The sequence below is a fragment of the Sceloporus undulatus genome, chromosome 4 (assembly GCF_019175285.1).
Source record: "Sceloporus undulatus isolate JIND9_A2432 ecotype Alabama chromosome 4, SceUnd_v1.1, whole genome shotgun sequence".
In the NCBI taxonomy this organism is placed as follows: domain Eukaryota; kingdom Metazoa; phylum Chordata; class Lepidosauria; order Squamata; family Phrynosomatidae; genus Sceloporus; species Sceloporus undulatus.
In genome coordinates this window covers 180104915-180126975 of record NC_056525.1, presented here as the reverse complement: position 1 = coordinate 180126975, position 22061 = coordinate 180104915, and the positions used below count along the sequence as shown (strand labels likewise).

The window sequence follows — 22061 nt, the reverse complement described above, 5'->3', positions numbered from 1 at the left end:
CAAACATGCACATTTAGCATTAAGAAATGTTCATGGCACTTGTTGAATTAACCTCCAGCATTGAATGTCTCCTGGAAATGATTCATTCCTAGGATAGGTATATTTTTTCAGTACCAGCATTTTTATTTCAAAGAGTAATATTGGTACGGTAACTGGCAGTTAGTTTCAACTCACTGTGTCCAAAGTACCTTAAGTCAGCATTTAAAAAACAGAGGATCTGTTTTATGCCAGCACTTGGAATTATCATTACCATTTATTTTTGTTCTTTAGGCACTGGGTTATAGGTTATAGAGACTTAAAAGTACCAATAAATGCAGTGAAAATCAACAGCACTGTACTTTGAATCAACAACACAAAACAATCATATTTCCTATGAAAGTGTGTGTCTATACACATATCCATCTCAAAAGGTAAACAGATTTGACAATGAATGTTAAATACAGACATCCAGTCTGGAAACAGATTCAATTCACTATCACCAAATGATTGAAATGAAGTGTCCTTAATCACTATGTGTTCTAAATAGTACCTGACTGCTTATTGTAAGCGTAGATTTATTTTCTATTAACATACTTTTATCCCTGACTATAAGAAATAGCTTCATATTGATTTATCATATTTGTCAGTTTTCTTTTTGACTTCATAATCTTTCATTCTAAAATGAAACAGAAGTTGAGCTAGTCAATCAGTATGGGCAAGTCTGTTATGATACAAGCAGTTTTAGAATCCCTCAGAAATAGATCCTACAAAGAATTTTAGAACTGCAGGCAATCCTTTCATACATGTGTCTGTTTTTTAATATTTCATTTTGTTTCCAATATCGCTAGCAATATGTTGAGTGATAAGACTGGAGAGTAATGGACACTACATTCAAAAAGCAATTATAGAACTTATTGTTCTGTAATTATTGACTACCAGCTACTGGCCCACACTACTTAACAATTACTACAACCAAACAAGAGTTACTATTTAAGTGTAACTATGCAGTAAGCTTCATGTTCTCTGATCAAATGTGTAAACATGTAAAACTTAGCTACACTGGAATGTCTTAAGTTTTTATTAACTACAAAAGCAGGGGGAAAAGTGAATTTTACCTACAGACAGCAATGAAAAGCCTATATTAGGGACCAAGTTCTTGAACATGCAGAAGGATACATTTCAAACTGGGCAGAACAAAATTAATTGCTAGTGCACAACAGTGGAGGAAACAATATAAAGTCCATCACTACTTTTCTTGTGGAAACATAGTAAGGTGATACAAGCATCAGATTATCAAGGTCTGTGTTAGCTGAATAATTAGCAGTGACTCTCTGGGGTTTCAGGTAAGTATCTTTCCTAGAGCTGCTGGGCACTGAACTGTGACTTCTCATTGCAAAGTATATTCTCTTTCATTGAGCAATGTTCCTTCTCAACAAAAAACCCTGCGATTGCTCCAGCAAAGTTTGTAAAACTTCAACAGTATTTGCCAGATCCAAAAGGTACATATAAAAATATAAAATGTAACAGCCAGTAGCCAAGTGGCTTCGAAAACACCAGCGATATACAAGAGAAAAAGAGCAAGTGAAGGAACTAATATTGTCCTCAAATATGAATATCTTCTCTCTGCTTCATCTTGATTCCCATAAGGGAAGACTACACATTCTTGTGTGTGTATATATGCATTACATTTGCTACTGACATTCCACAAAATTGGTAAAAAAGATGTTTCTTATTTTAAAACACAAAATACTTGTCAATCTAAAAGACAATGCAATACATTTAATACAAATGTGGTCCACAACTCTAACTTTCCTCTGTTTTGTTTCTCTTGTTGGAATAGGTAACATAAATATTAGGACTGACTGGCCATCCCGCAATTCGACAATAAATCATGTTAGTTTCACATCAGAACCTGTTGTTACAGAATCCCAATGAGAGTCAAAACAGACATAAAACCAAGAAACATTCAACGTAATCCCAGTGTTTGTAAAGCTTCCACAGAGGTGCTGTAAACAATTGTATTTCTATTATTCCCCTCCAAATCAGATTTTCAGAAACATTGTAAGGGAAATATTCATCATGGGAAAGGGAAATTTTAAAATAAGATTTCCTCACCATAAGCACTCTTCCTTACAACTAATAAACAACAAACTTCCATAGTAGAGCTTTACCACAGTCACAGCCACATTCTATTTATAAGAATCTCCTCATCCAGTTGAAAGAAAATTAAGACCAATTACACATTCTTATTAATTTGGGGATGTCATAACATTTTCTAGTAAGCTAATTCTTTTTTTAAAAAAGTCTTAGTAGCCAAATACCACGTTAAAAACAAATACCATTCTGATGGCTACATCAGCTCTTGCTCTTTGCAGGTTATACAGTTCTCTTGATTTTTCTCCCACCCTTCCTTTTACAAATTCTTGGCTGCATCAAAGCTATTCTGTTCTCCTTTCCTCTGAGCTCACCTTTCCCCTCCTGGGAACATGTTTGTCACCTCCAAAGAATCTGCCCAGTGAGTCAAGTAGACCTGGTTCCCTGTATCTTCTTGGGGAGCCATGTCTAGCATGGTCTATAGTACTTGCAGTTGCAAGTTTGGATCCGTGCCGGAAGGAAGAGCGTTTCTGTGAAGCCATCAAATCCGAATTCTCAGATGCAGCTGCTGCACTGTCTTCCGGAATGGTCTGCAGCTCATCTGATTCGGAGGGCCGGTCTTTGAAGGTGTTGTCTTCTCTCCCTGGGGCATCTCGGGAAAAGAGGCGGACCAAATGGGGGCGACCAGTTGTGTCAGCTGGGTTGGCCTCCTTCCAGGCATTCTTTGGATCTGCTGTGTCCTTGGAGTCTGTCACCACTGTGCTCTTAGTGGAGGTCCCATTGTTCTGGTTCACATCTGCCTCTCCTGCAAACAACAAGGATGAGATATGAATACAGGCCTGTGAAAAACAGAGTGCTAGAACAATGCTGCTTTCTTCCTCTTGCCTTGAGTTAGCTGCTTCACACAAAGTCTAGTTTCTGTGCAGCCAAAGCAGAGCTGCCTTCTACCAGTTCCAATGTAGCCACATTAATTTTACAAGAATTAAATATATCTTGAAAGAGATGCAGTCAGGTTGTTAGGGGTGTGAGTTTTACTAAACTGAATGTAGATAAAGTTCCTAGGTAAAATACCCTTTAGTAGGAGTTTATTATAACACATTGCTAATGATTTATGGTCTAAAATTAAGGCAGAATAGCCTTACATACAAATGGGGCTTCTACATGGTTCTATTAAGTTTCAAGCATGATGAATTGGCAAAATCTTACAGCTTTTTTTTACACTCCCTGTTCTAACTCACTCATTCTGCTGATATCAGATGTGATTATGAAAAATAATTGAACAGTAAGGGTCCATTTCAGTGTAACTCCAATTTGCTTTAATGATTTTTAAACAAGTAAAACACTTATGTACTCTGTTAATTCTGAAAGTTTTCCATAACACTTCCCTTGTTAAGCAATTTATAGTGAAGAACAACAATTTTTCAGCACTTCTGTCCATGATTTCTAATAGAAATCTATTTGTAAGTTGTATTTCCTGATCAATATACAGGGTACATCTCCCTTATCCAAAATGCTTGGGACTAGAAGTGTTTTGGTCTTTACATTTTATTAGATTCTGGAATATTTGCATACATATAATTCATTCTGCTTTGTGATGTTCTCTTACTGCCTGAACATATAGACCATCAGCAAGACATTGCTTTCAAGTGATCTCAACCATCAATGTAAGATACCTCCTGTGAACAGGTTTTTGGTGTCCACGGCCTAAAGTAGGAGTTTCTTTTAGGGATGAATCCAACACCATGTGAGTGGATTTCTTCTCACATGACCAGACATTCTTCTCCTCCCCACATCTTCTCAAACCCTGTTCTGCATGTTCCATAAATACTCCAAAACAGATTTAGAAGGCATATGGTGGGTGCAAGAGGGCATGATCCCCTCCACAATGTGATGAAACCATATCAATAGCAGGATGAGTTAACACTTGCTTTAATTCCATTAACCATATATGTTACAAACATGTATGATGTATTCATTCATTTTATCGTTTATGTCCTCTGTCAACAAAACAGAGTTGTGGCAAAGAAAAAAGAATTGACAGATTGTCCATCTAGTCTAGTTTGCCTACTCTGACTGACAGAGTCTTTCTAGGGTGTTAGGGGTGAGAAGTTCTTCCCAACTTGATACTTTTTAACTGGGGGTCTTAAGAATGTAATTTTGCAAAATGTATGTTACTCTCTGCAAAGTATATGCTACACCCTAAGAAAGTATTCTTGTGGACACATAAGCTGTGAAGAGTTCAAACTTTAGAAGAAAAAACAAATATGTAATTAGGAAAGCATTTTAACTCTTCAAATGAATAAAGAAAGATCAACATTATATGGTTCTATTTTCTCAAACTCATTAACCTCAGAAAGTTGCTTTCTGCAAATAAATAATTTAGTTTTGCATTTGATCATGGATTAATCTTAAAATGTCTACACCAAACTATACTCCTTGATGCTTCAATTGTTACATGAATTTCCATCTGTCACCAAGATATTATTCAACTAGTCACTACCTCTACCCTAACCTACGCTACTCCTACCCTCAGCAGACAATTAAATCACCTCCTTGTTATGTTGCAAAACCAAAATATATTCTACCAATAGCAATTTGCAAAAATTTGGACAGTTAAGAAGACTACTCATCTATGGACTTTATCACATGGGGAAAATCGGGGGTTTCAACAGGCATTTCCTGGGGACAGATGTGTGATTGCAGTGAAGATTTTCACGTAACATCGCAATTAGAGAGGACTAATCCAGGGAAGAACCGGGAATGGTTTGTTTCAACAGCATTCTTGGTTCTTCCCACAATAAGTTCCCTCTAAGTGCATGTTTGTAAAAATTATTTTTGGGACTACAATTCTGAGAAGGCGCCAGCCAGCACAATCACAGCTATGTGCCTGGGGCATGCTTCAAGATGTATCCCAAAGAGTAACTTTACTCAAGTTCTGCACAAACATCTGTATAGTCCTCTGTGGAGAGCTCCCTGCTGCTTTGCCATGTCACTGCCATCTTGTCTAAAATGGACTCAAGCAGGAACCTGAAAATTGACTATCAGTGTGGTCAATTTTTCCTTTATTTTTATTTTGTTTGAGGCATTTTATAGTAAGTCCATTTGTTCTACCAGACTGCTTTCTGATGGTGTCCAACCCGATACCACTGAGAACTTAACAGTAGGATTATGAAGGTGATGGCCTCCTCTTTTTGTTCTGATCCATTTAGTGATAATGGAGTTCTATTTAGCCATCATGGCTATTAGTCAATGATAAATGTATTTTGCCAGGGACAGAGATGGCCATGAGAAAACTGCCAGATTAAGTTTAAAGATACAAGTGATTTTTTTATTTTTAAAGGTAGTGCTATCTGGTATGTATTAAACAAGTTAAATATATCACTTCAACAGATGGTAATATATTTAGGGAGGAGGGATGGGAAAATATGGAAAAGGAGAATTTAAAAATTCCCAGTTGGACATTTCCACTGTTAGCTAAAACTGGATCTGTTTATCCTGGCATTTTCCTGGTTATTTTTCCAACATAATGAATACTTTTAAATGGATGTTCTTATTAATTTTAAAATCATCTTTAGTTCTCAATTTTATTGTATTTTTTACTGTAAAGTGCTTGGATTTTGTTTTTAATGAAAAGTGTTACAGAAATGCTTTAAAACAGATAGATAAGCAAGAAAGCAAAGCAAAGCAAAGCATGGCATTGATGGTACAGAAAGGTGGACATTGCTAAGGAGAGGAATCTGTTTTCTGTACCAGTCTGAAATTTTGTTGGTAGACTGTGCTAAGGCAATTCACTGAAATTTCCTTATACAAGCAGTTCTTGGATGACACAAGCAGGGGTGTAGTGGTGCATGGATTCACAAGGTCAAAGCCCCAAGCCTTTGTGATTAGCAAGGATTAGTCAGTCTGTCTGTCTGTCTCTCTCTCACACACATACACCTGGACTCCACTAGTCCCTTTGAGTTTAGTTGCAGTCCTCAGAATAGCTGGGAGGAAATTGGATTTTCTCAGCAAGAGTATCTTTTACAAACTAGGCTTGCTGTAAACAAACTTATTTTGCAGTAATTTGATTTTAAGTAGGCAAGACCTATTAACGTTACAAAAGTCATGTTTCTGGTTGTTGTTGTTATGTGCCTTTAAGTCATTTCTGACTTTTGAAGACTCTAAGGTAAACCTTTCACGGGGTTTGCTTGGCAGAGTTCTTCAGAGGAGGTTTGACATTGCCATCTTCTGAGGCTAAGAGAGTGTGACTTGCCCAAGGTCACCCAGTGGGTTTCCATGGCTGAATGGGGATTCGAACCCTGGTCTCTGGAGTAATAATCCAACACTCAAACTACTATGCTATGCTGATTCCCTCCTACACCTGATAGAGATAATAATAAAAAAAAACCAACAGATCAACACAGACACTTGCATTTATTAAAACTGTTGTAGGTAATATTGCTAGAGTGACTGGCACAATAACCTGAAACATTCCTGGTCTGATGCTCAGGCAGTTCCTTGGCTATCTTCCACTATCTCAGTATTCCCAAGCAGAGTACTCCATTCTACTGGTACTCAATAGGGTTCCTGCCTTAAATGTTCTACAACCTCCAACATTTCACAGATGAAAACTGGCACACATGTACCCAAGCTACATTAGAATGTGATTGAGGTGGCAAAACTTATTAATGAAGAAGAATACACATGCTAAGAGAGCTGCCTGAGACTACTGAGAAGGGCAAGATTCTGTCCCCTCTCTTCCCTGATGCTAAGTTAACATTTGCTCTTCACATTCAGTTTGCAGCAACTGAAGTAAGCTCAGGACAAAGGGGAAAGTGGGAGGAGGAGAGAGAAACTGGGACATTTTAAAAGCAACTGAAAAAGTTAGATGATAGAGGATTAACTGGGACTGTCCTTGTCAGATTGAGACAGTCAGAATGTAGAGAGATTTTGTAGCATGTTTGAGACTAAGAGGTGAAACAGACTGCCCCTTTGTGCCGCCGTCCGGGCAGCTTCATGATGCCTGCTGCCCACACTTGGGCTGGCTTCTGGGCACTCCAGTGGCACGGTGTTTACATGCCGCATGCCACCAGGGTGTCTGAAAGCCAGCTTCCATCTATAGTGGGAGGGAAAAGCTGGTTTGTTGCTGGTGCAAAAAGGAGTAAAATGGGCTTTCCCAGGAGAAGCTTCAAGGTGTCCCTTTGGGGATGTATGTTTCACTCCAAACTGAAAGAAAAAATGAAGTGGCAAGACCATCTTACCACTTCATTTCCACACACAAAGGCTAGTTCCCAATCTCTTTGTTCATGAATGAGCAGTTAAAACTGGGCACGCTGCTTCATTTCCATACACAAAGGATTTTTAATTTTAATTGACATTCTCACCTACCAATGCCATATATATGTCTGTGCCTGGCTTCCATTCCACAAATGCACCTGAGGAAGTGGACTGAAGTCTATGAAAGCTCATGCTGCCAACTTCTTACTTTCAGTTAGTTTCAGAGGTGCTACAAGATCTCCCTACATACTGATTCTATAGACTAACACAGCTATATCTTTGAATTCTACCACTCTTGAGACAGTCAGAGGGTATAATGTCTGTAGAGTTTCAAAATGTTCTGCCAGATACTTTGATGTTCATCATCATTTCTCTTTTTATGTAAATTGTTTATTGTTAATCTGAGAAGATTCACAATTACAAACTTTGCTCTCCATATTCTCTTCCTTCAGCGTAAGCAGAACTCAGCACTGTACTACTCTGTGTCCAAGCTCATATATTAGTGTTTCCTAAATGAGAATGAAAATAGCAATGGTACTGCCTCATTTTGGTATCACTTGAACTTTCCATCTTTCCTTTGACATGACAGTCCCTGGCCTGAATTCTGATACTAGAGTAAATTGTGAATGAAAACATACATAAATCCCACTGATATTAATGGTAAACCCATAGAATTGATGAGATTTATTTCTGTGTTGACTCATCGGCGGGTTATAGACCGCCGGATGTCCCATTTTAAAAAAGGGGCGTCTCTTCTAGACGCCCCTGGCTCTAATATGGACTCTGTCCATACAATATGGTGTTGGCCGTTCCACACGGCCGGCGCCATCTTTATGTATCGGACGTTGTGCGTCCAAACGTGTCGCGGCGCTAATGACATCGCGAGTGCGCCAGCGGCGCCTCGCGGCGTCATTAGGGCGCCGCAGAAAGAAGCTCCATTTTGGAGCTTCTTTTTTTCTCCGTAAGGGAGCCGCGCGGTGTGGCTGCGATGGCTCCCTTATGGAGCAAACGGCGGTGGTGGCAGACCACCTCAAAGTGGTGGTCTATAACCCGCCATCATTCAACAGTTGGTTCTACTCTAGTTGGGAGTAACCCATAAGATCAAGGCCAATGGCATGCTTGCCATTTTTTATTATGCCAAGGAACCATTCCTTTAAAAAAACACCTTATTTATTTGTGACATAAATGAACGTTATTTATTCGTGAAATTGCTCCATACCTGCAAAAAAGCAAATTAAGACACTGGAAGGATATCTCAACAGTGATGCTAATACTCTTTGGGGTTAAACAGACCGCCCTTTTCAGCACCGGATTGGGCCCCAATCCAGCCTTTCCCCAACGTGAAAAGGAATGGAAAAATGCCGCTCCTTTTCGCGCCAAGGAAAAGGTGACTTTGCTGCCACTGTGGCACTTTCTGACACTCCTTTTGGCACTTGTCATCTGGACACAGCACCAAAGGAGCGCTGTGACACCGCCCGCTGTGCGGTTAAGTGCACAGTGTCACGGCAGCATCAGGGCAGCATCGGGGCATACGTTGTGTGGATGCTACACCTGCACTCTGCCATGAGGCCGGCATATAACGCTGGTCTGTACAGCCTTTTAGAAAAACAATACATCATTAAACAGGTAGATGTTCAAAAGGTACAATATCCCATCTCTGAATTTCAAAATGGGGAAGATCCTTGCCTTTTGAGTCTTTGTCTGTTATTCATCTATTGAAAGCAGAGAAAAATAGCATAAAAATAGCTGGAAATTCTGATCTCAGAAGAGCTTTTTGGGACAAAAGCTACCCCCCCACTTTTTTTTTACAGTTGCAACTATTGATTAAGATTTCAGAAGCCAAAAGCAATGCTTATTGACAACATTTCTGCTATTTTTCTTGACTTCAGCAGCTTTTTTGCTGACTGGCTTACTGACTGTAGAGATGTCAAGCGCAGAGAAAGTGTTAATACCTTGTAATTCTGCAGAAGTTTTATTAGACAAAGCCTTTGAGACTGGAGCTAACTCAGATATTAATGCCTGCATAAGATTTTTTTGAACAATTAACACAATATAAAGATTTTTTATTCCCTAACACTGGCTAGATTCTATGCCATAATACACATTCATGGGGGAGGGGAAACAAGAAAAAGAACAATGAAGATATTGTATTTAATTAAATGCATTAACAAAACACCAGAGCATCTGCATGCTAATATTTTTACAACAGTTGTGCTTTGTGTCCGTGAATGCATTTATTTGTGGGCAACAAAGAAGGGTATTTGTGCCACAAAAGTAGCTTCTCCCAATGCAAACTAGAACATCTTATGCCTTTCTTTAGTAATGAAAATATGCATTGAGGGTTTTTATTCTCCTATTTTCTCTGGTGGGAGTGTCACCATTTTAAAGGTACAGCCAAACTCCAGATGTACTTACCATTCTGACTTGCCCTTAGAAGTGTGAAATTAAAATTCAGAATGTGTTGCTTGAGTGAAATTCTCCTGATTTTCAGAAATTTCTGAAATTTCGATGCAACCATTAAAGGACCTCTGCCCCTTATTTCGATTAGCCACATTGGACCACCCCATTATAGCTCTTGAGAAACACTGGATTAAAGTGCTGCAGTTGTATTTAAATTGGGTCCTGGTCTAAAGACCCCATACAGCCTATGGAATTTTGCTGTCTGCTGTTATGCTTCAAACTAACAATGTGCTTTTAAGCACTGCTTTTTTATTGTTCATAAAGGAAAAAATAGCCATGTCTGCTTTTTAAAGTGAGCATAAAGTAAAAGCAAACTGCAACATAACTAGCTAACAGAACATATTTCATTCCTATATAATTTCCATATATAAGACTCACTAGATTTTTCCAAGATGAGAATAAATGTTACGGCCCTGCCAAATACATAGTCTGTTCTATGTCCAGTGATCAGTACTGTAAATTAATTGCCAGTATCTTGAGGGAAAGGCCCATATTTTATGTATCTGAGCATTAAAATACAGACATCTAGTCTTTTATAGATAGCTGGGCACGAAACCAAGTATGGGGCCACAATCATAATTGGTGTGAAAAAAGGGCAACAACGGCCTTTGTCCAGTTGCTCTGTAGGAGTCACTCTAGTTCAGAATGTCATCCTGAAGCCTAGATCTCCTGTTGATACTGGAACAATGACAAGGTAAAGAAAATCATCTAGCAGAGAAACCAAATTGCTTAATGTCCCCTACTGCTGGGATGACCATTACCAATCTACTCCCTAAGAAGCTGGATGACCATTACCCATCTATTCACTAAGAAGCACCTAATTAGGTTTCAAAGAACTGCAAGGTGTCTAGGAAACTGGAACACAGTTTGAAACCACTTAATTAAATCAGTTGTCTCATTTCCTCATATTAAAGTCTTCAGCTTTGATTTTTCCCAACACACATTGTTTATGTTATTAAAGAATGAAATTTTTGCTCTGTATGCCACATTGTCCAGTATCTATTAGCTACAGCAAAATCAAAATCAAATCCAACGAACCAACCAAAAAAATTCCAAACGATGAATCAAAGAAAAAACAACATCTGATCATTTTCTTGAAATTAGCATGTTCTATTTATTGAAAGGCAGGTGTATTTCAGAGTATAATGACCAAAATCAAGCAGCGGGGTTCTGATAAGTTGTATTGCCATCGGATACTGAATTCTGTGAGATTCACTACATGTGACTGCATGGGACAACATTCCTTCTGGGCCATCTGAATTATTCTTGATGAGACCTGGTAGTGTTCTCCAGCAGTAGAATTGACCACCAGAATTTAACCTTTGAAATTGTGAAAACTGGAAAGAATATATATGATTGATGAAGGACTCTGCAATATAAACCTTTGCAAAAGAGTGGCCATTTCATTTTACTTATATTCACATTGTGGGAATTTAGTTGGGCATGAAGAATCCACATGGAATGGGCATGTGGCATGAGGAATTTAGTTGGGCATGAGGGATCCACATGGCTGGGATCTACATATAGTCATAACAGTCCATGAATTTATTTTACCCAAGCAGTGTGGTTGGTTTATAATCAAAACTTATTCTGATACATTAAATGTTCAGTGTAAGGAAATATTTAGGCTGAAACATCTACTAAGATAAACGAAAAGCTATAACACATCTCATACATAATATTAGTTCAGCTTTTCTATGAAGTTAATTTAGAATTACACTAGCTATGTAAGAAAATATTTTCATTTCCCACTTGGGTACAAATATCATAGAGTCTACACAAATATAAAAAGTATGCTTGTTTTTTATGCATCTTTATGCTTCCAGCCAACCTACAAGTATAATTTCCATGCGACTGAGGTCACTGGAGACTGCAAGATGATTGCATTCTGCATTTGTTCCCAATTTTTTTTCATGTAAACATTTCTGATATAATACCAGCCATGAATTGAGTTCCAACAGAACTAAACTTTAGTGTGAATAAGCATTCAGGAAAATTGGGGAAAAGATTTAGGAAAATCAAACATAATCTGACAAGTGTGGATTGCACCCCTCTGCAGATTTTCATACAGTGGAGGAACATATATTGGTGGCTGGCTTATAGAGAGGAGGCAGAACAATGGCCTTCAAATAGAATTCTACAGTGTAGGCCTGGTTTGCAGCACATCCGCCTTATTTTCTAACAACTTCTGGCATGGATGAAAATTACTTAGGGTCACAGGGGAGAAGGAGAAGAAAACAAAAGCCTGCAGTTGTTGCTAGTGGGATTTGCTATGGCAGAAATTTGTAATATATGAAAAGCATGTGGCAGCCATCCATACTACCCCACAGAGAACTAAAAAAAAAAAAACCTCCAAGTCTTCTCAACAAGTAAATTCTATCAAGACACCCACCTCTTTCAAGGAGAAATGTTCTTTTGTGTGTCTAGAACATATCGTTTTGATTTAGCCATACCGTTGTTTGTACACTGAGGGCATCAACAGGGCCAAAATAAAATACATTTGAGAGGGGATATTTTTTGTAGACATCTTTCTCTTTTAGTCAGAAAGATGAGACAGAATGATTTAAGGCAGTGATCCCAAACTTTGATCCCTCAGATGTATTGAACTTTACCTCTCAGAATTCCTGACTATTCATCAAATTGACTACGGCTTCTGGGAGTTGAAGTCTAGACCCAGATAGACCAAAGCTTAGAAACCACTGATTTAAAGGAACTGAAACAACAACAACAACAAGCTTTCATTGAGGGGGAAAAACCCTAGATTTTAGGTTCTCTTAAACTAGAAGACGATGAAGACACTGAAATAATTTAAACTTTTCCATAACTGGTTTATAATGATATCAGCATGAGAATAGTAACGAATATAAGAAACTAGGCCTTTTCGGAGGAGGCTCCTAACATGTGGATAGTATTGATGGGCACATTCTCTGGAAATCCTCTGGGCTCTCTCCCTTGCTATTTTTCAGATGTCTATTTTTAAAAGTATATGAGCTTTTAATGTTCACTCATATAGTGTTTTTAAGTCTCTTTTGATTGGTCTTGTTTCAATATTCTATATACTGTTCTGATGTAAATGTATTTCATTTTTACTGGATACTATTTTAAGTTTCTTTGAAGGGTTTCCAGAAAAGAATAATCCTCATTACTGGCATAACAATAATGAACTTTTCTAAATTATGAGCTATACATATTCCATTTCAATGGGCTTCGAAGTCCTTTAAAAAACAGTTCTTAAACTCCAAACAACTACTCTCTTCAACTGTGTTGTGCAAAAAAAGAGTTGCTAAAGGGAATTTAGTGAATTTCCTTACTCGCTGACAGAGCTTCTGGCTGTAAATTATTTTTTTTTTAAAAAGATTGGATTTCTTGTTTTGTGAAGGAGGTCTAGGCAAAACTGATACAAGCCAGAAAAATGGGATTTTCTCCACCTCCAGTTGAGTTTTCTTTATATTAAAACCTGTCACAACTTATAGGTCTTCAAAAATGGAGCAGGCTCCTTTGAAGTTATTGTGAAATTGAAAAGAAATACAAATGTCCCATAGAAAATTTCAGGCATCAAAGCAGTCTCATTTCAAGGTCTCAGTTTGTTTGTCTTCTTACTTTGGCAGTTGTTACAAATAAGATCAAAGTAGCCATTAAAATTTTTGCCATTATGGTATTAGTTTCATTTTCAGATTCCTTACTTGAAATCTGTGAGGGACTAACTAGCCATACTTTCTTCTAATCTAGAAGAATAGTGAAGGTGAAAACAAAAAGATGTAATCTTTTAGAGCATTGTGACTGGTCTGGAAATGTGCTCAGCTTTGACTGCTATCCTAGTATATTAAACCACAGTCTCCTGTGGCATCTGAACTCAGAAGCCATGGATTATATGCTGCTTATAGACCAGTGTATAAAATCAAGATAACCTGATGTTCAAGGGAAAGAGGAAGAGAGGAAAAGAAAGTGTGTATGATTTTCTCTTGGTTTGGCCCATAATTGTGAAAACTAAAATTAGTCTTCAAGCAAAAAGACTTCCGCCCTGCACTCTCAGAATAACCAGGAAGTATGTGTTAGAACATCAATCAACTAGGCTCATATGACGTCCCAGAGAGCCTTCACAGCAGCTGCTTCGAAATTGTGGAACGGTCTCCCAGAAGAGATCCGTCTTGTTACCTCCATGGAGGCGTTTAAGAAAGCACTTAAGACGGATCTCTTCCGGCGAGCTTACCCTCCTGACCTGATGTAAGAGACACCTTCAGACCATTTTGTGAATCTACTGCATTACTACTTGACGACATGTAGCTTTTAAGATTAACTGTATTTTTATATGTATTTTATTATTGAAGTATGTGTTTTAGCAGACTGTAATCCCGCCTCAATCCATCTGGAAGAAGTGGGAAAATATAAATAAAATTATTATTATTATTATTATTATTATTATTATTATTATTATTATTAAGAAGAAGAAGCTTAGATGGCACAAAGACACAACAAAACATCACTTTTCAGTTTACTGCATTTCCCTGTAAGCTACTGATAAGTGTCACTGGCATGAATAAAATAGGGATTGTGTTATCAGTAAGTGTGTTATCAGTACATTCATAGAATCACAGAGCTGGAACAGACCACAAGGCCCATCCAGTCCAACCCTCTACCATGCAGGAAGACATATTCAAAGCACTCGACAGATGACCATCCAGTGTCCATTTAAAAACCACCAAAGGAAGAGACGTCACCACTCTCTAAGGCAGTGTATTCCACTAAGGCAACCCTATCATGGGTTTTTTTTTTTACAAGTTTCTTCAGAGGGGGTTTGCCATCCTGAGGCTGAGAGAACATGACATGTCCAAGGTCTCTCAGTTTTGCATGGCTAAGCCATGATTTGAACCCTGGTTTCCAGAGTCATAGTCCAACACTCAAACCACTACAACCATGCAGTTGTGAACTGGTGGTGTGGAAATCAGGAAAATTTAGCTGCCATTAGTGCTCTTCTCCTTCAGAAACCCCCTTTTGTATGGTTCCCTGGGAGGTAACTTTGGAAGTAAAGGGCCAAAGAAAATGTTGCTGCTTGACAAGGACATGTAAGTGTGTTTCCTTCATGAAGGAAAATGAGAAGAAAAGGGGGGAGGGTTGCTTGTGGCACAAGCTTGTGTGCATAATATGGAACATTTCCTTAATTGTAACTTCAAGCCTGAGTAAATTAGTTTGCAGCGAGGAATAAAACTGGCAGAGATGAAATCTCCTCTGGCAGGCCTTTGCAGGACTCCTATTATGCCCTCCAACTTGTCCCCAAATATCCTTTTGGCAGAACCACAAGGAGCACAACATTACAAATGTACAGCCTCTTTGAGATCCTATTGACTATTGTGTAGGGGAAAGGGCAAGATGATTTGCACTGTGCCTTGGACAGTTTTTCAGAACCTCTTTGTTGGCAAACTCCATAATCAAGCAGGTCCACACAGCTTGGGAACATAGTTGGTTTGTTGCTTTTTTCAAAAACTAAACTTATCTAGAGAAAAATATCACCATATTGACAGTCCTGTTCCCCCCCTCCCTGCTCACAACTGAGCATGTTAGACATGCAATTATCCCAGCAATGAGACTTAACATACTCCAACTCAGAGTTTATCTGAAAGCATAACCCACCCCAGGAAGGGAGGCTGCATTAAATAACACCACTGCTTCATCTAGTCCTCTACAGTCAACACTGGCTGACAGCCTCCCCTTGTCCCTTATCTACAAATACACAAACATAATATGATATGCCAAGACTACAGCTCTAAAGGAGGATTTGGGGAAATTGTGTTGTTCTGAACCATGTCTCAAAGGTCAGAGCTATAAGCAGTGCATCAAAATACCTTCTTCTCCTTTCATTTCCACCTTCAAAAATGGCAACTTGAAGTAACATCATGTCACATTAGGTCAGTTTTCTTTTCTTTTTTTTTTGTATAAATCTTTATAAATTTCAAAACAACAAATCGGATCTTAAAAAACAAACACAATACATATTACTGTATTCATGTACAAAAATAACTTATATAAAAACATTACCTCACATCTTCTTCCCCATTCAAATCATTCAAATAATTACATCTTCCTTCTTTCCCCTATCTCTCCTTCCTTAACCTACCTCCTTATACCTTTTTGTATTTCACCTAACAACATCTTCCCAATCCCACCTAAAATCCTATTTGCTCGTTCTTTATCATCTTCCAATTCCTTCCAGCATCATCTCATTCCACCTCTTCTTACTCTTACCCTCACAACATACTAAATCCTTCTTCATTCCTTCTCCTACTCTTCCAACATACTACGTCCTTCACTCTAATAACTAATCTTCCTTCATACCACCTTTCTTTTATTCCATTCATTCTGCCTTCCTTGTTCCTTCCTCTGCTTTCTCTTCAGGTTGTATAAATCTTTTGCATCTTACATTATGTCAGTTCTTGTTGTCATTCTGAAGAGGAAATGGGGGGGGGGGACCCCACAGGTGTTGGTGTTTGGGTTCCTCCATCCCCCACATATTTGGGGATCTTTGGATAACTTTATGGATTATGGTGTTGCCTGAAAATCACACCACTTTTTTCAACTAGTGGTTTAGGGACCCTTGGGAAAATGGTGAAGGGCTCTGGTGGGGGGAGCACAAGATCTTTCTCCACTCTGACTGAAGTTATTTGTGTTTTGTTTGAGGATAAGAAAGTGATATTTTAGGGAAACAAGGCTACTTGTATGTAACCTTGTGTAGCCCCTACCAAACACATCCATACAGTGGTCTGTGAAGAGCAGAGAATTGCTGGAAAGCAAAGATCTGGATATATATGATTATAGCCAAACACAACCTCCTGATGCCTGGAGATCCTGGAAAATGACACAGATATCTGGCTACAGACCCCAAACCAAAGGCTTCTCAGACACCCTCCACTCTTCACTGGCTGCTACATAGTCATGAGGGATTTTCAGGGGGGAGAGATAGGAAATGTGCTGCAGTTCTGTTTGGGCAAACACTGTACCTCCTTGACACATGATGTTTGTCCTTATCTATGACTTCAGTTTGCATTGCCAGAAGCTGTTCTTTGGGTTCTCCAAATAAATATGAACTTACTTAAGCTTGTGCTTTTGTAGGCTTGGTCTACTTTCTCAGATGCTATAAGATTCCTTTGCATACTGATATGTCAACCTAACACGGCTATGTCTCTGAATTTTACTTAGGTTTATTGAAGTTTTACTCCCTTGTAATACAGCATTTCCCTCCACAATACTCAGAGAGGTTCAGCCTGAAAGTCTTTTTAAAAACATCTTCTCTTTCCCCCTGCACCCCCAACAAACTCATTCTTTGCACTGGATTCCTCAGTGTGACTCAATGCTAGATGAAGAACAATGGTGGCTAACGGTATAGAACAGCAACAGTGATCGATGGAGCTTCACACAATATCAGCTTTTCAGTCTGGAGTGAAAAACTGCATGCACAGTACCAAGCTTTGTACCAGTTAGTGGGAGTTACTGCTATTTAACCCCCCTCCTTTTCAGAAATAAAATGTAGCTAGCTTTTCAAATATGTATAGTATTCTTCAGTATAGCATTGCACGAACAAAGCAAACAATCTGAAAGATGTGGGTTTTCGAAAAACAAAACTACAGGAAGGATGATAAAGATGCAGCTCCCAATGTTCCGGAGATTGAAAAATGTATTTTTCTTCTTGTTGTAGATATTTCAGATGTCTAAGAATCAGCATTCTACATAATTTAGTAATGTTAAATAAATAAAGGTTCCTCTCAGGCAGAACTTGGAAAAGTTATATTATGGATTACACCCCTCAGAATCCCTTAGCCTGTTTAATCTGGCAGTTTAATCTGTCCTTACATCTTTATGTCAGAATAAACTTTACTAAAGAATATTCCCCTTTAACTCTATTTTATGCAATCAATTAGGTGGTATTGCAACTTTGCTGGAGTCCAGTTAGTATGCCATAACATGCAAGTAGTTCCCATGACAGTCAGGCAGTGCATCCAGTCCAGGTTTCAATTAGCTTTATTAGGAATAGGACTCAACAGTTTGGGCAGCTTCTTTAAAAAAAAAAGTTTATTATTTTAAAATGTTTTAATTATTTTTATTTTTTAGTATTTAATTCTGGGATTTAAACCTTAAGTGGATTCAACACTTTGTCACAGTGCCATGGGATGCATCTGCAATTGCTTTCTCCCCAACTGCACAATGTCAGCCAGACAGTATCCTGCTAGAGCAGTACACAAGGTAGAAAATTAAAATCCTTCCAACCTATGTCTGGAGTCTGGTCCACAGTTATTTAAAACTTGAAAAAAATAATCTGTGATGTGCATTTATGTCACATTTGATTTAATCTAATCTGGCTTTTTGAGGGGCTATTATTCAGTCTTTACTGAAGTATTTCCCCATTATATATACATACATTTCACTGTTTCTTTTTATGCAGTCTTATCTTCATGTAGCCACTGCATAAATGCATCAAATTTCATTTTTATAAAAAGATTATGCATAAAACGTATACTATTCTCTGTATAAAATAGCTCAGAGTATGAATGGTCTACAGTTCTCTAAAAGATACTGCTAAAGAAAGCCACCGCCAAAGAGAAAATTCAAGATACTCATAAATGTGGGTGCACTCTTCTCCTATGCTTTGCCACTATTGTAACTCAGTTTTATGGATTTTTTTAAAATGAGGAAGGGGGGGGGGGGAGTAACTGATTGCTATTGATAGCTGTGGAAGGATTAGTGCAACACCCCTTATGGGGATAGTCCTACAACCATGAATTACAGGAGCACTACAGCAGGACACACTGGAAACCCCTTCCTGTCTGTCCACCTATGTTCAGTCACTGAGTGACCACAGTTATGTATACAGTTTAAATTCTCTATCCAACTGAAATTGATATTGTTGCAGAGTAGACCTTGGGAGCCCTGGTGGCACAGTGGTTAAAAGCCACAAGGTTGTGAGTTCGATTCCAGCCAGAGTCGAGTCAGTCTGGCACCCTTCCAAGATTGCTAAAATGAGTACCCAGTTGGTTGGGGACAATTAGCTTACCTGCTGTAAACCGCTTAGAGACTGCTTAGATCAGTATGAAGTGGCACAGAAATGTAGCTGCTATTGCTATTGAGGGAGGATGGTCTCCCCTCCTATGGATCAACTTTGGCCTCTTGACATCTCAAACGGCCATGCTCCTTTCTCTGTTACATAATTATTTGTTGGTTTCCCAGTTTTTGTACAGTTTGTTTTTCCACTTCTAAAAAGTTGAAATTTCTTGTTAAAGTTTACAATAATAAGTCTGAAGAGTTTTTTTTAGGAACACAGTCTACACAAGTGTGGCACCAAATTTACCTCTTCAAGGCTGCATCCACACTGCAGAAATAATCTGGTTTAACACCACTTTAACTGCCATGTCTCCATTCTATGGAATTCTGGGAATTGTAGTTTGTTGTATCACCAGAGGGGGGTGTTCCTTTGGCACTAACTCTGATGCCACAACAATGTATAATTCCCAGAATTCCATAGCATGGAGCCCTGACAGTTAAAGTGATGTCAAACCAGATTATTTCTGCAGTGTGGGTGCAGTGTGGACAACATTTTCCATCTCATGAAAAACCAGCTTTACAGAGAGGTCTTTGGGATTGTTCAAATTGGTGTTCTTGCTTTTATGTGAGATTTAGTTCAATTCTACCATTTTGTTGCAAGAGTTTCTACTGTGTAAGCTTTGCTAAAGGAATATTCTTCCTACCCATGACAGTATTTCAGTGAGAGAGTGTATTATAAAACTAATATTCTGGCTCTTGTAACTGTGAAAGTACTGCAAAATATTTTGCCATTATAGACTTAATCTTTTGTTACTGTCGTGCATAATTTATGTTTCAAAAATAAATTACTTTTGGGATGGTTAATATAGTTAATATAGATTCTGCATCTGTAGCAGAAAAAAACAAAACAAATTATCTTAGCCTTTACTTGTGTTTGTTGTAGCATATAATCATAGAATCATAGAATCATAGAATTGGAAGAGACCACTAGGGCCATCCAGTCCAACCCCCTGCCATGCAGGAAATCCAAATCAAAGCATCCCTGACAGATGGCCATCCAGCCTCTGTTTAAAGATCTCCAAGGAAGGAGACTCTATCACCCTCCGAGGGAGTGCATTCCATATAAGATTTAACATGCATTCACTAAGGCAAAATTGCTGTTGATTATGTTCAGCACTGAAGTAAGACATGTCTCAAGGTAGAACAGCTCTGCATTATTCTGTTTAAAATGTTCTCTTAAAACAGATAATCAGGATGGGACCAATATATAGTAACTTGGCTGAAGCAGTTAAAATTATAGCAAAGCAAGTAACAGCTTATAGAGTTCCTACTTAAATATTGTTCCTATTTTGGCCTTGGTTGTCTCCTTCTCAAGGTTCGATGAATACTGCAGTATGTGGATAGTAAAAACACCATGTAAATCATCCTAAATGTATATCTTACTTTAGAGATACACGACAATGTGGGGATAAATTTTAATTCAATCAATTTCACTATGAACTTACCTATGAACTTTGCTATGAATTTTACCTGTGAGCCAAAAAAGGTTAATGTTTGAAAATTGTTCTTCTGTTAATGTTGTGGTGCAATTTTTCAATCAGAAGATGAGTGAAAAATGCATAATATGTACAAAAATACCCAATAATAAAATTATGTATACATATAAAGAAAACATAATGAACATGTTCGATTTACATAGATTCAACCTAGCTAATAAGGAAATCAAAATAGTTAAGGACTTCCCATATCTTGGATCAAGCATTGATTAGAACAGTGATGGCAGTCAAGAAATAAGAAGTTTAGGAATGGGAAAGGCAGTGATGAAAGAATTAGACAAGATCTTAAAACTTAAAGGTACATGTTAGAAGAATCCAAGCCACTATACAATATTCCCCATTACCAGGTATGGATGTGAGAACTGGACAGTGAAGAAAAAAAGTCAATTGATCTGATATGTGTTCCTGGAGAAGAGTGCTGAGAATACTGTGGACAGCCAAAAAAGACAAACAAATGGGTCCTAGAACAGATCAAGTCTGAACAGTCCATGGAAGCCAAGATGACTAAATTAAGGCTGTCATACTCTGGCTGTATCATGAAAAGACTTGAATCATTAGAACAGGCAATAATGATAGGGAAGGTAGAAGGCAGAATAAAAAGAGGAAGATGGCATGCCTGATGGCTATACTCAATTAGGGAGATCATGGGTCTGGACCTGCAGGACCTGAGCAGAGAGATTGAGAATAGGGGGTCATGGATAGGCCTTATTCACAGGGGTGCCATGAGTCTAGCTTGACTCAAAGTCAGTTAAAAACAACAAAGGCGCGTTACAGACCGCCCCTTTGGGGCGGCCTGTAGGCGCACCTTTACCCGCCGGATCGGGGCCTCAGCGGCCAGAGCAGCAGCCGCTGAAGCCCTGATTCGCTGCTTTCCGGGCTGCGGGAAAGCAGCAAAAGGCCCCTTCCCCGCAGCCTGGAAAGGGGTGTCCTTGGGGCTTGAAGCCCCAAGGACACCCCACGGCGGCGGGGAGAAGGAGAAAGGGGCCGTTTGGCCCCTTTCTCCTTTGGTCCGCTGGGCGCAGCCGTCTGAAGGCTGCGCCCAGCGGACCAAACCAGGAAGGAGCTCTGAAACGGAGCTCCTTCCAGGGTTGCGGAAAGGGTGCCCTAGGCGCCCTGCCGCGACCCCAATATGTCACAACTGCGCCGCCTTGTTTGGAGGCAGCACGGTCGTCACGTATCAATGGTGGCGGCCGTGTGGAACGGCCGCCACCATTCTGTGCGCTCAGAGTGCGCACTAGGGTTAGGGTGGTGCAGAAGCACCGCCCCGTCTTAACCCTAGTACGCGCTCTGCATGTACTTTTTAGCCCGTTTCATTACTTTTGGCTACTTGTGAACACAAAGCAAGGCTGTTTCACTGTGGGAAGCCCCTTGAATCTGCCTAATCTGTCTTCCAGGGTTTTTTGAACCAAAAATCTCAGTTTGATCTGCATAGCTATATTAGAGGGAATCTACTAAAAATGTAAAAGTATTTTCATGCTTTTTTAAAAAAATCAAACCAATGAAGAAGCTGAATGAAATGAAAATAATTTGGGGCAAAATTAGAGAAAATGAAACTGACAAATTTCATCTGTTCCTCAGATAAAACTAAACAGTACTGAGTACTGAGGGACAAATTATCCTGAGTGACAAATTGCACCATTATGTGCCACACTAGGCTTGGAAAAGTTACTTTTTTGGACCTCAACTTCT

General features: G+C 38.9%; 1 protein-coding gene across 1 annotated transcript in view; it reads right to left on the bottom strand.

The window, feature by feature from the left end:
* LOC121928488 (myelin basic protein) overlaps positions 1-22061 on the bottom strand; it is a 143556-nt gene that overhangs the window by 37367 nt on the left and 84128 nt on the right. The window contains exon 4 of the mRNA XM_042463267.1: positions 2448-2878. Within this exon, the coding sequence (XP_042319201.1) occupies positions 2448-2878 (431 nt within the window). The remainder of the gene's footprint in view (positions 1-2447; positions 2879-22061) is intronic.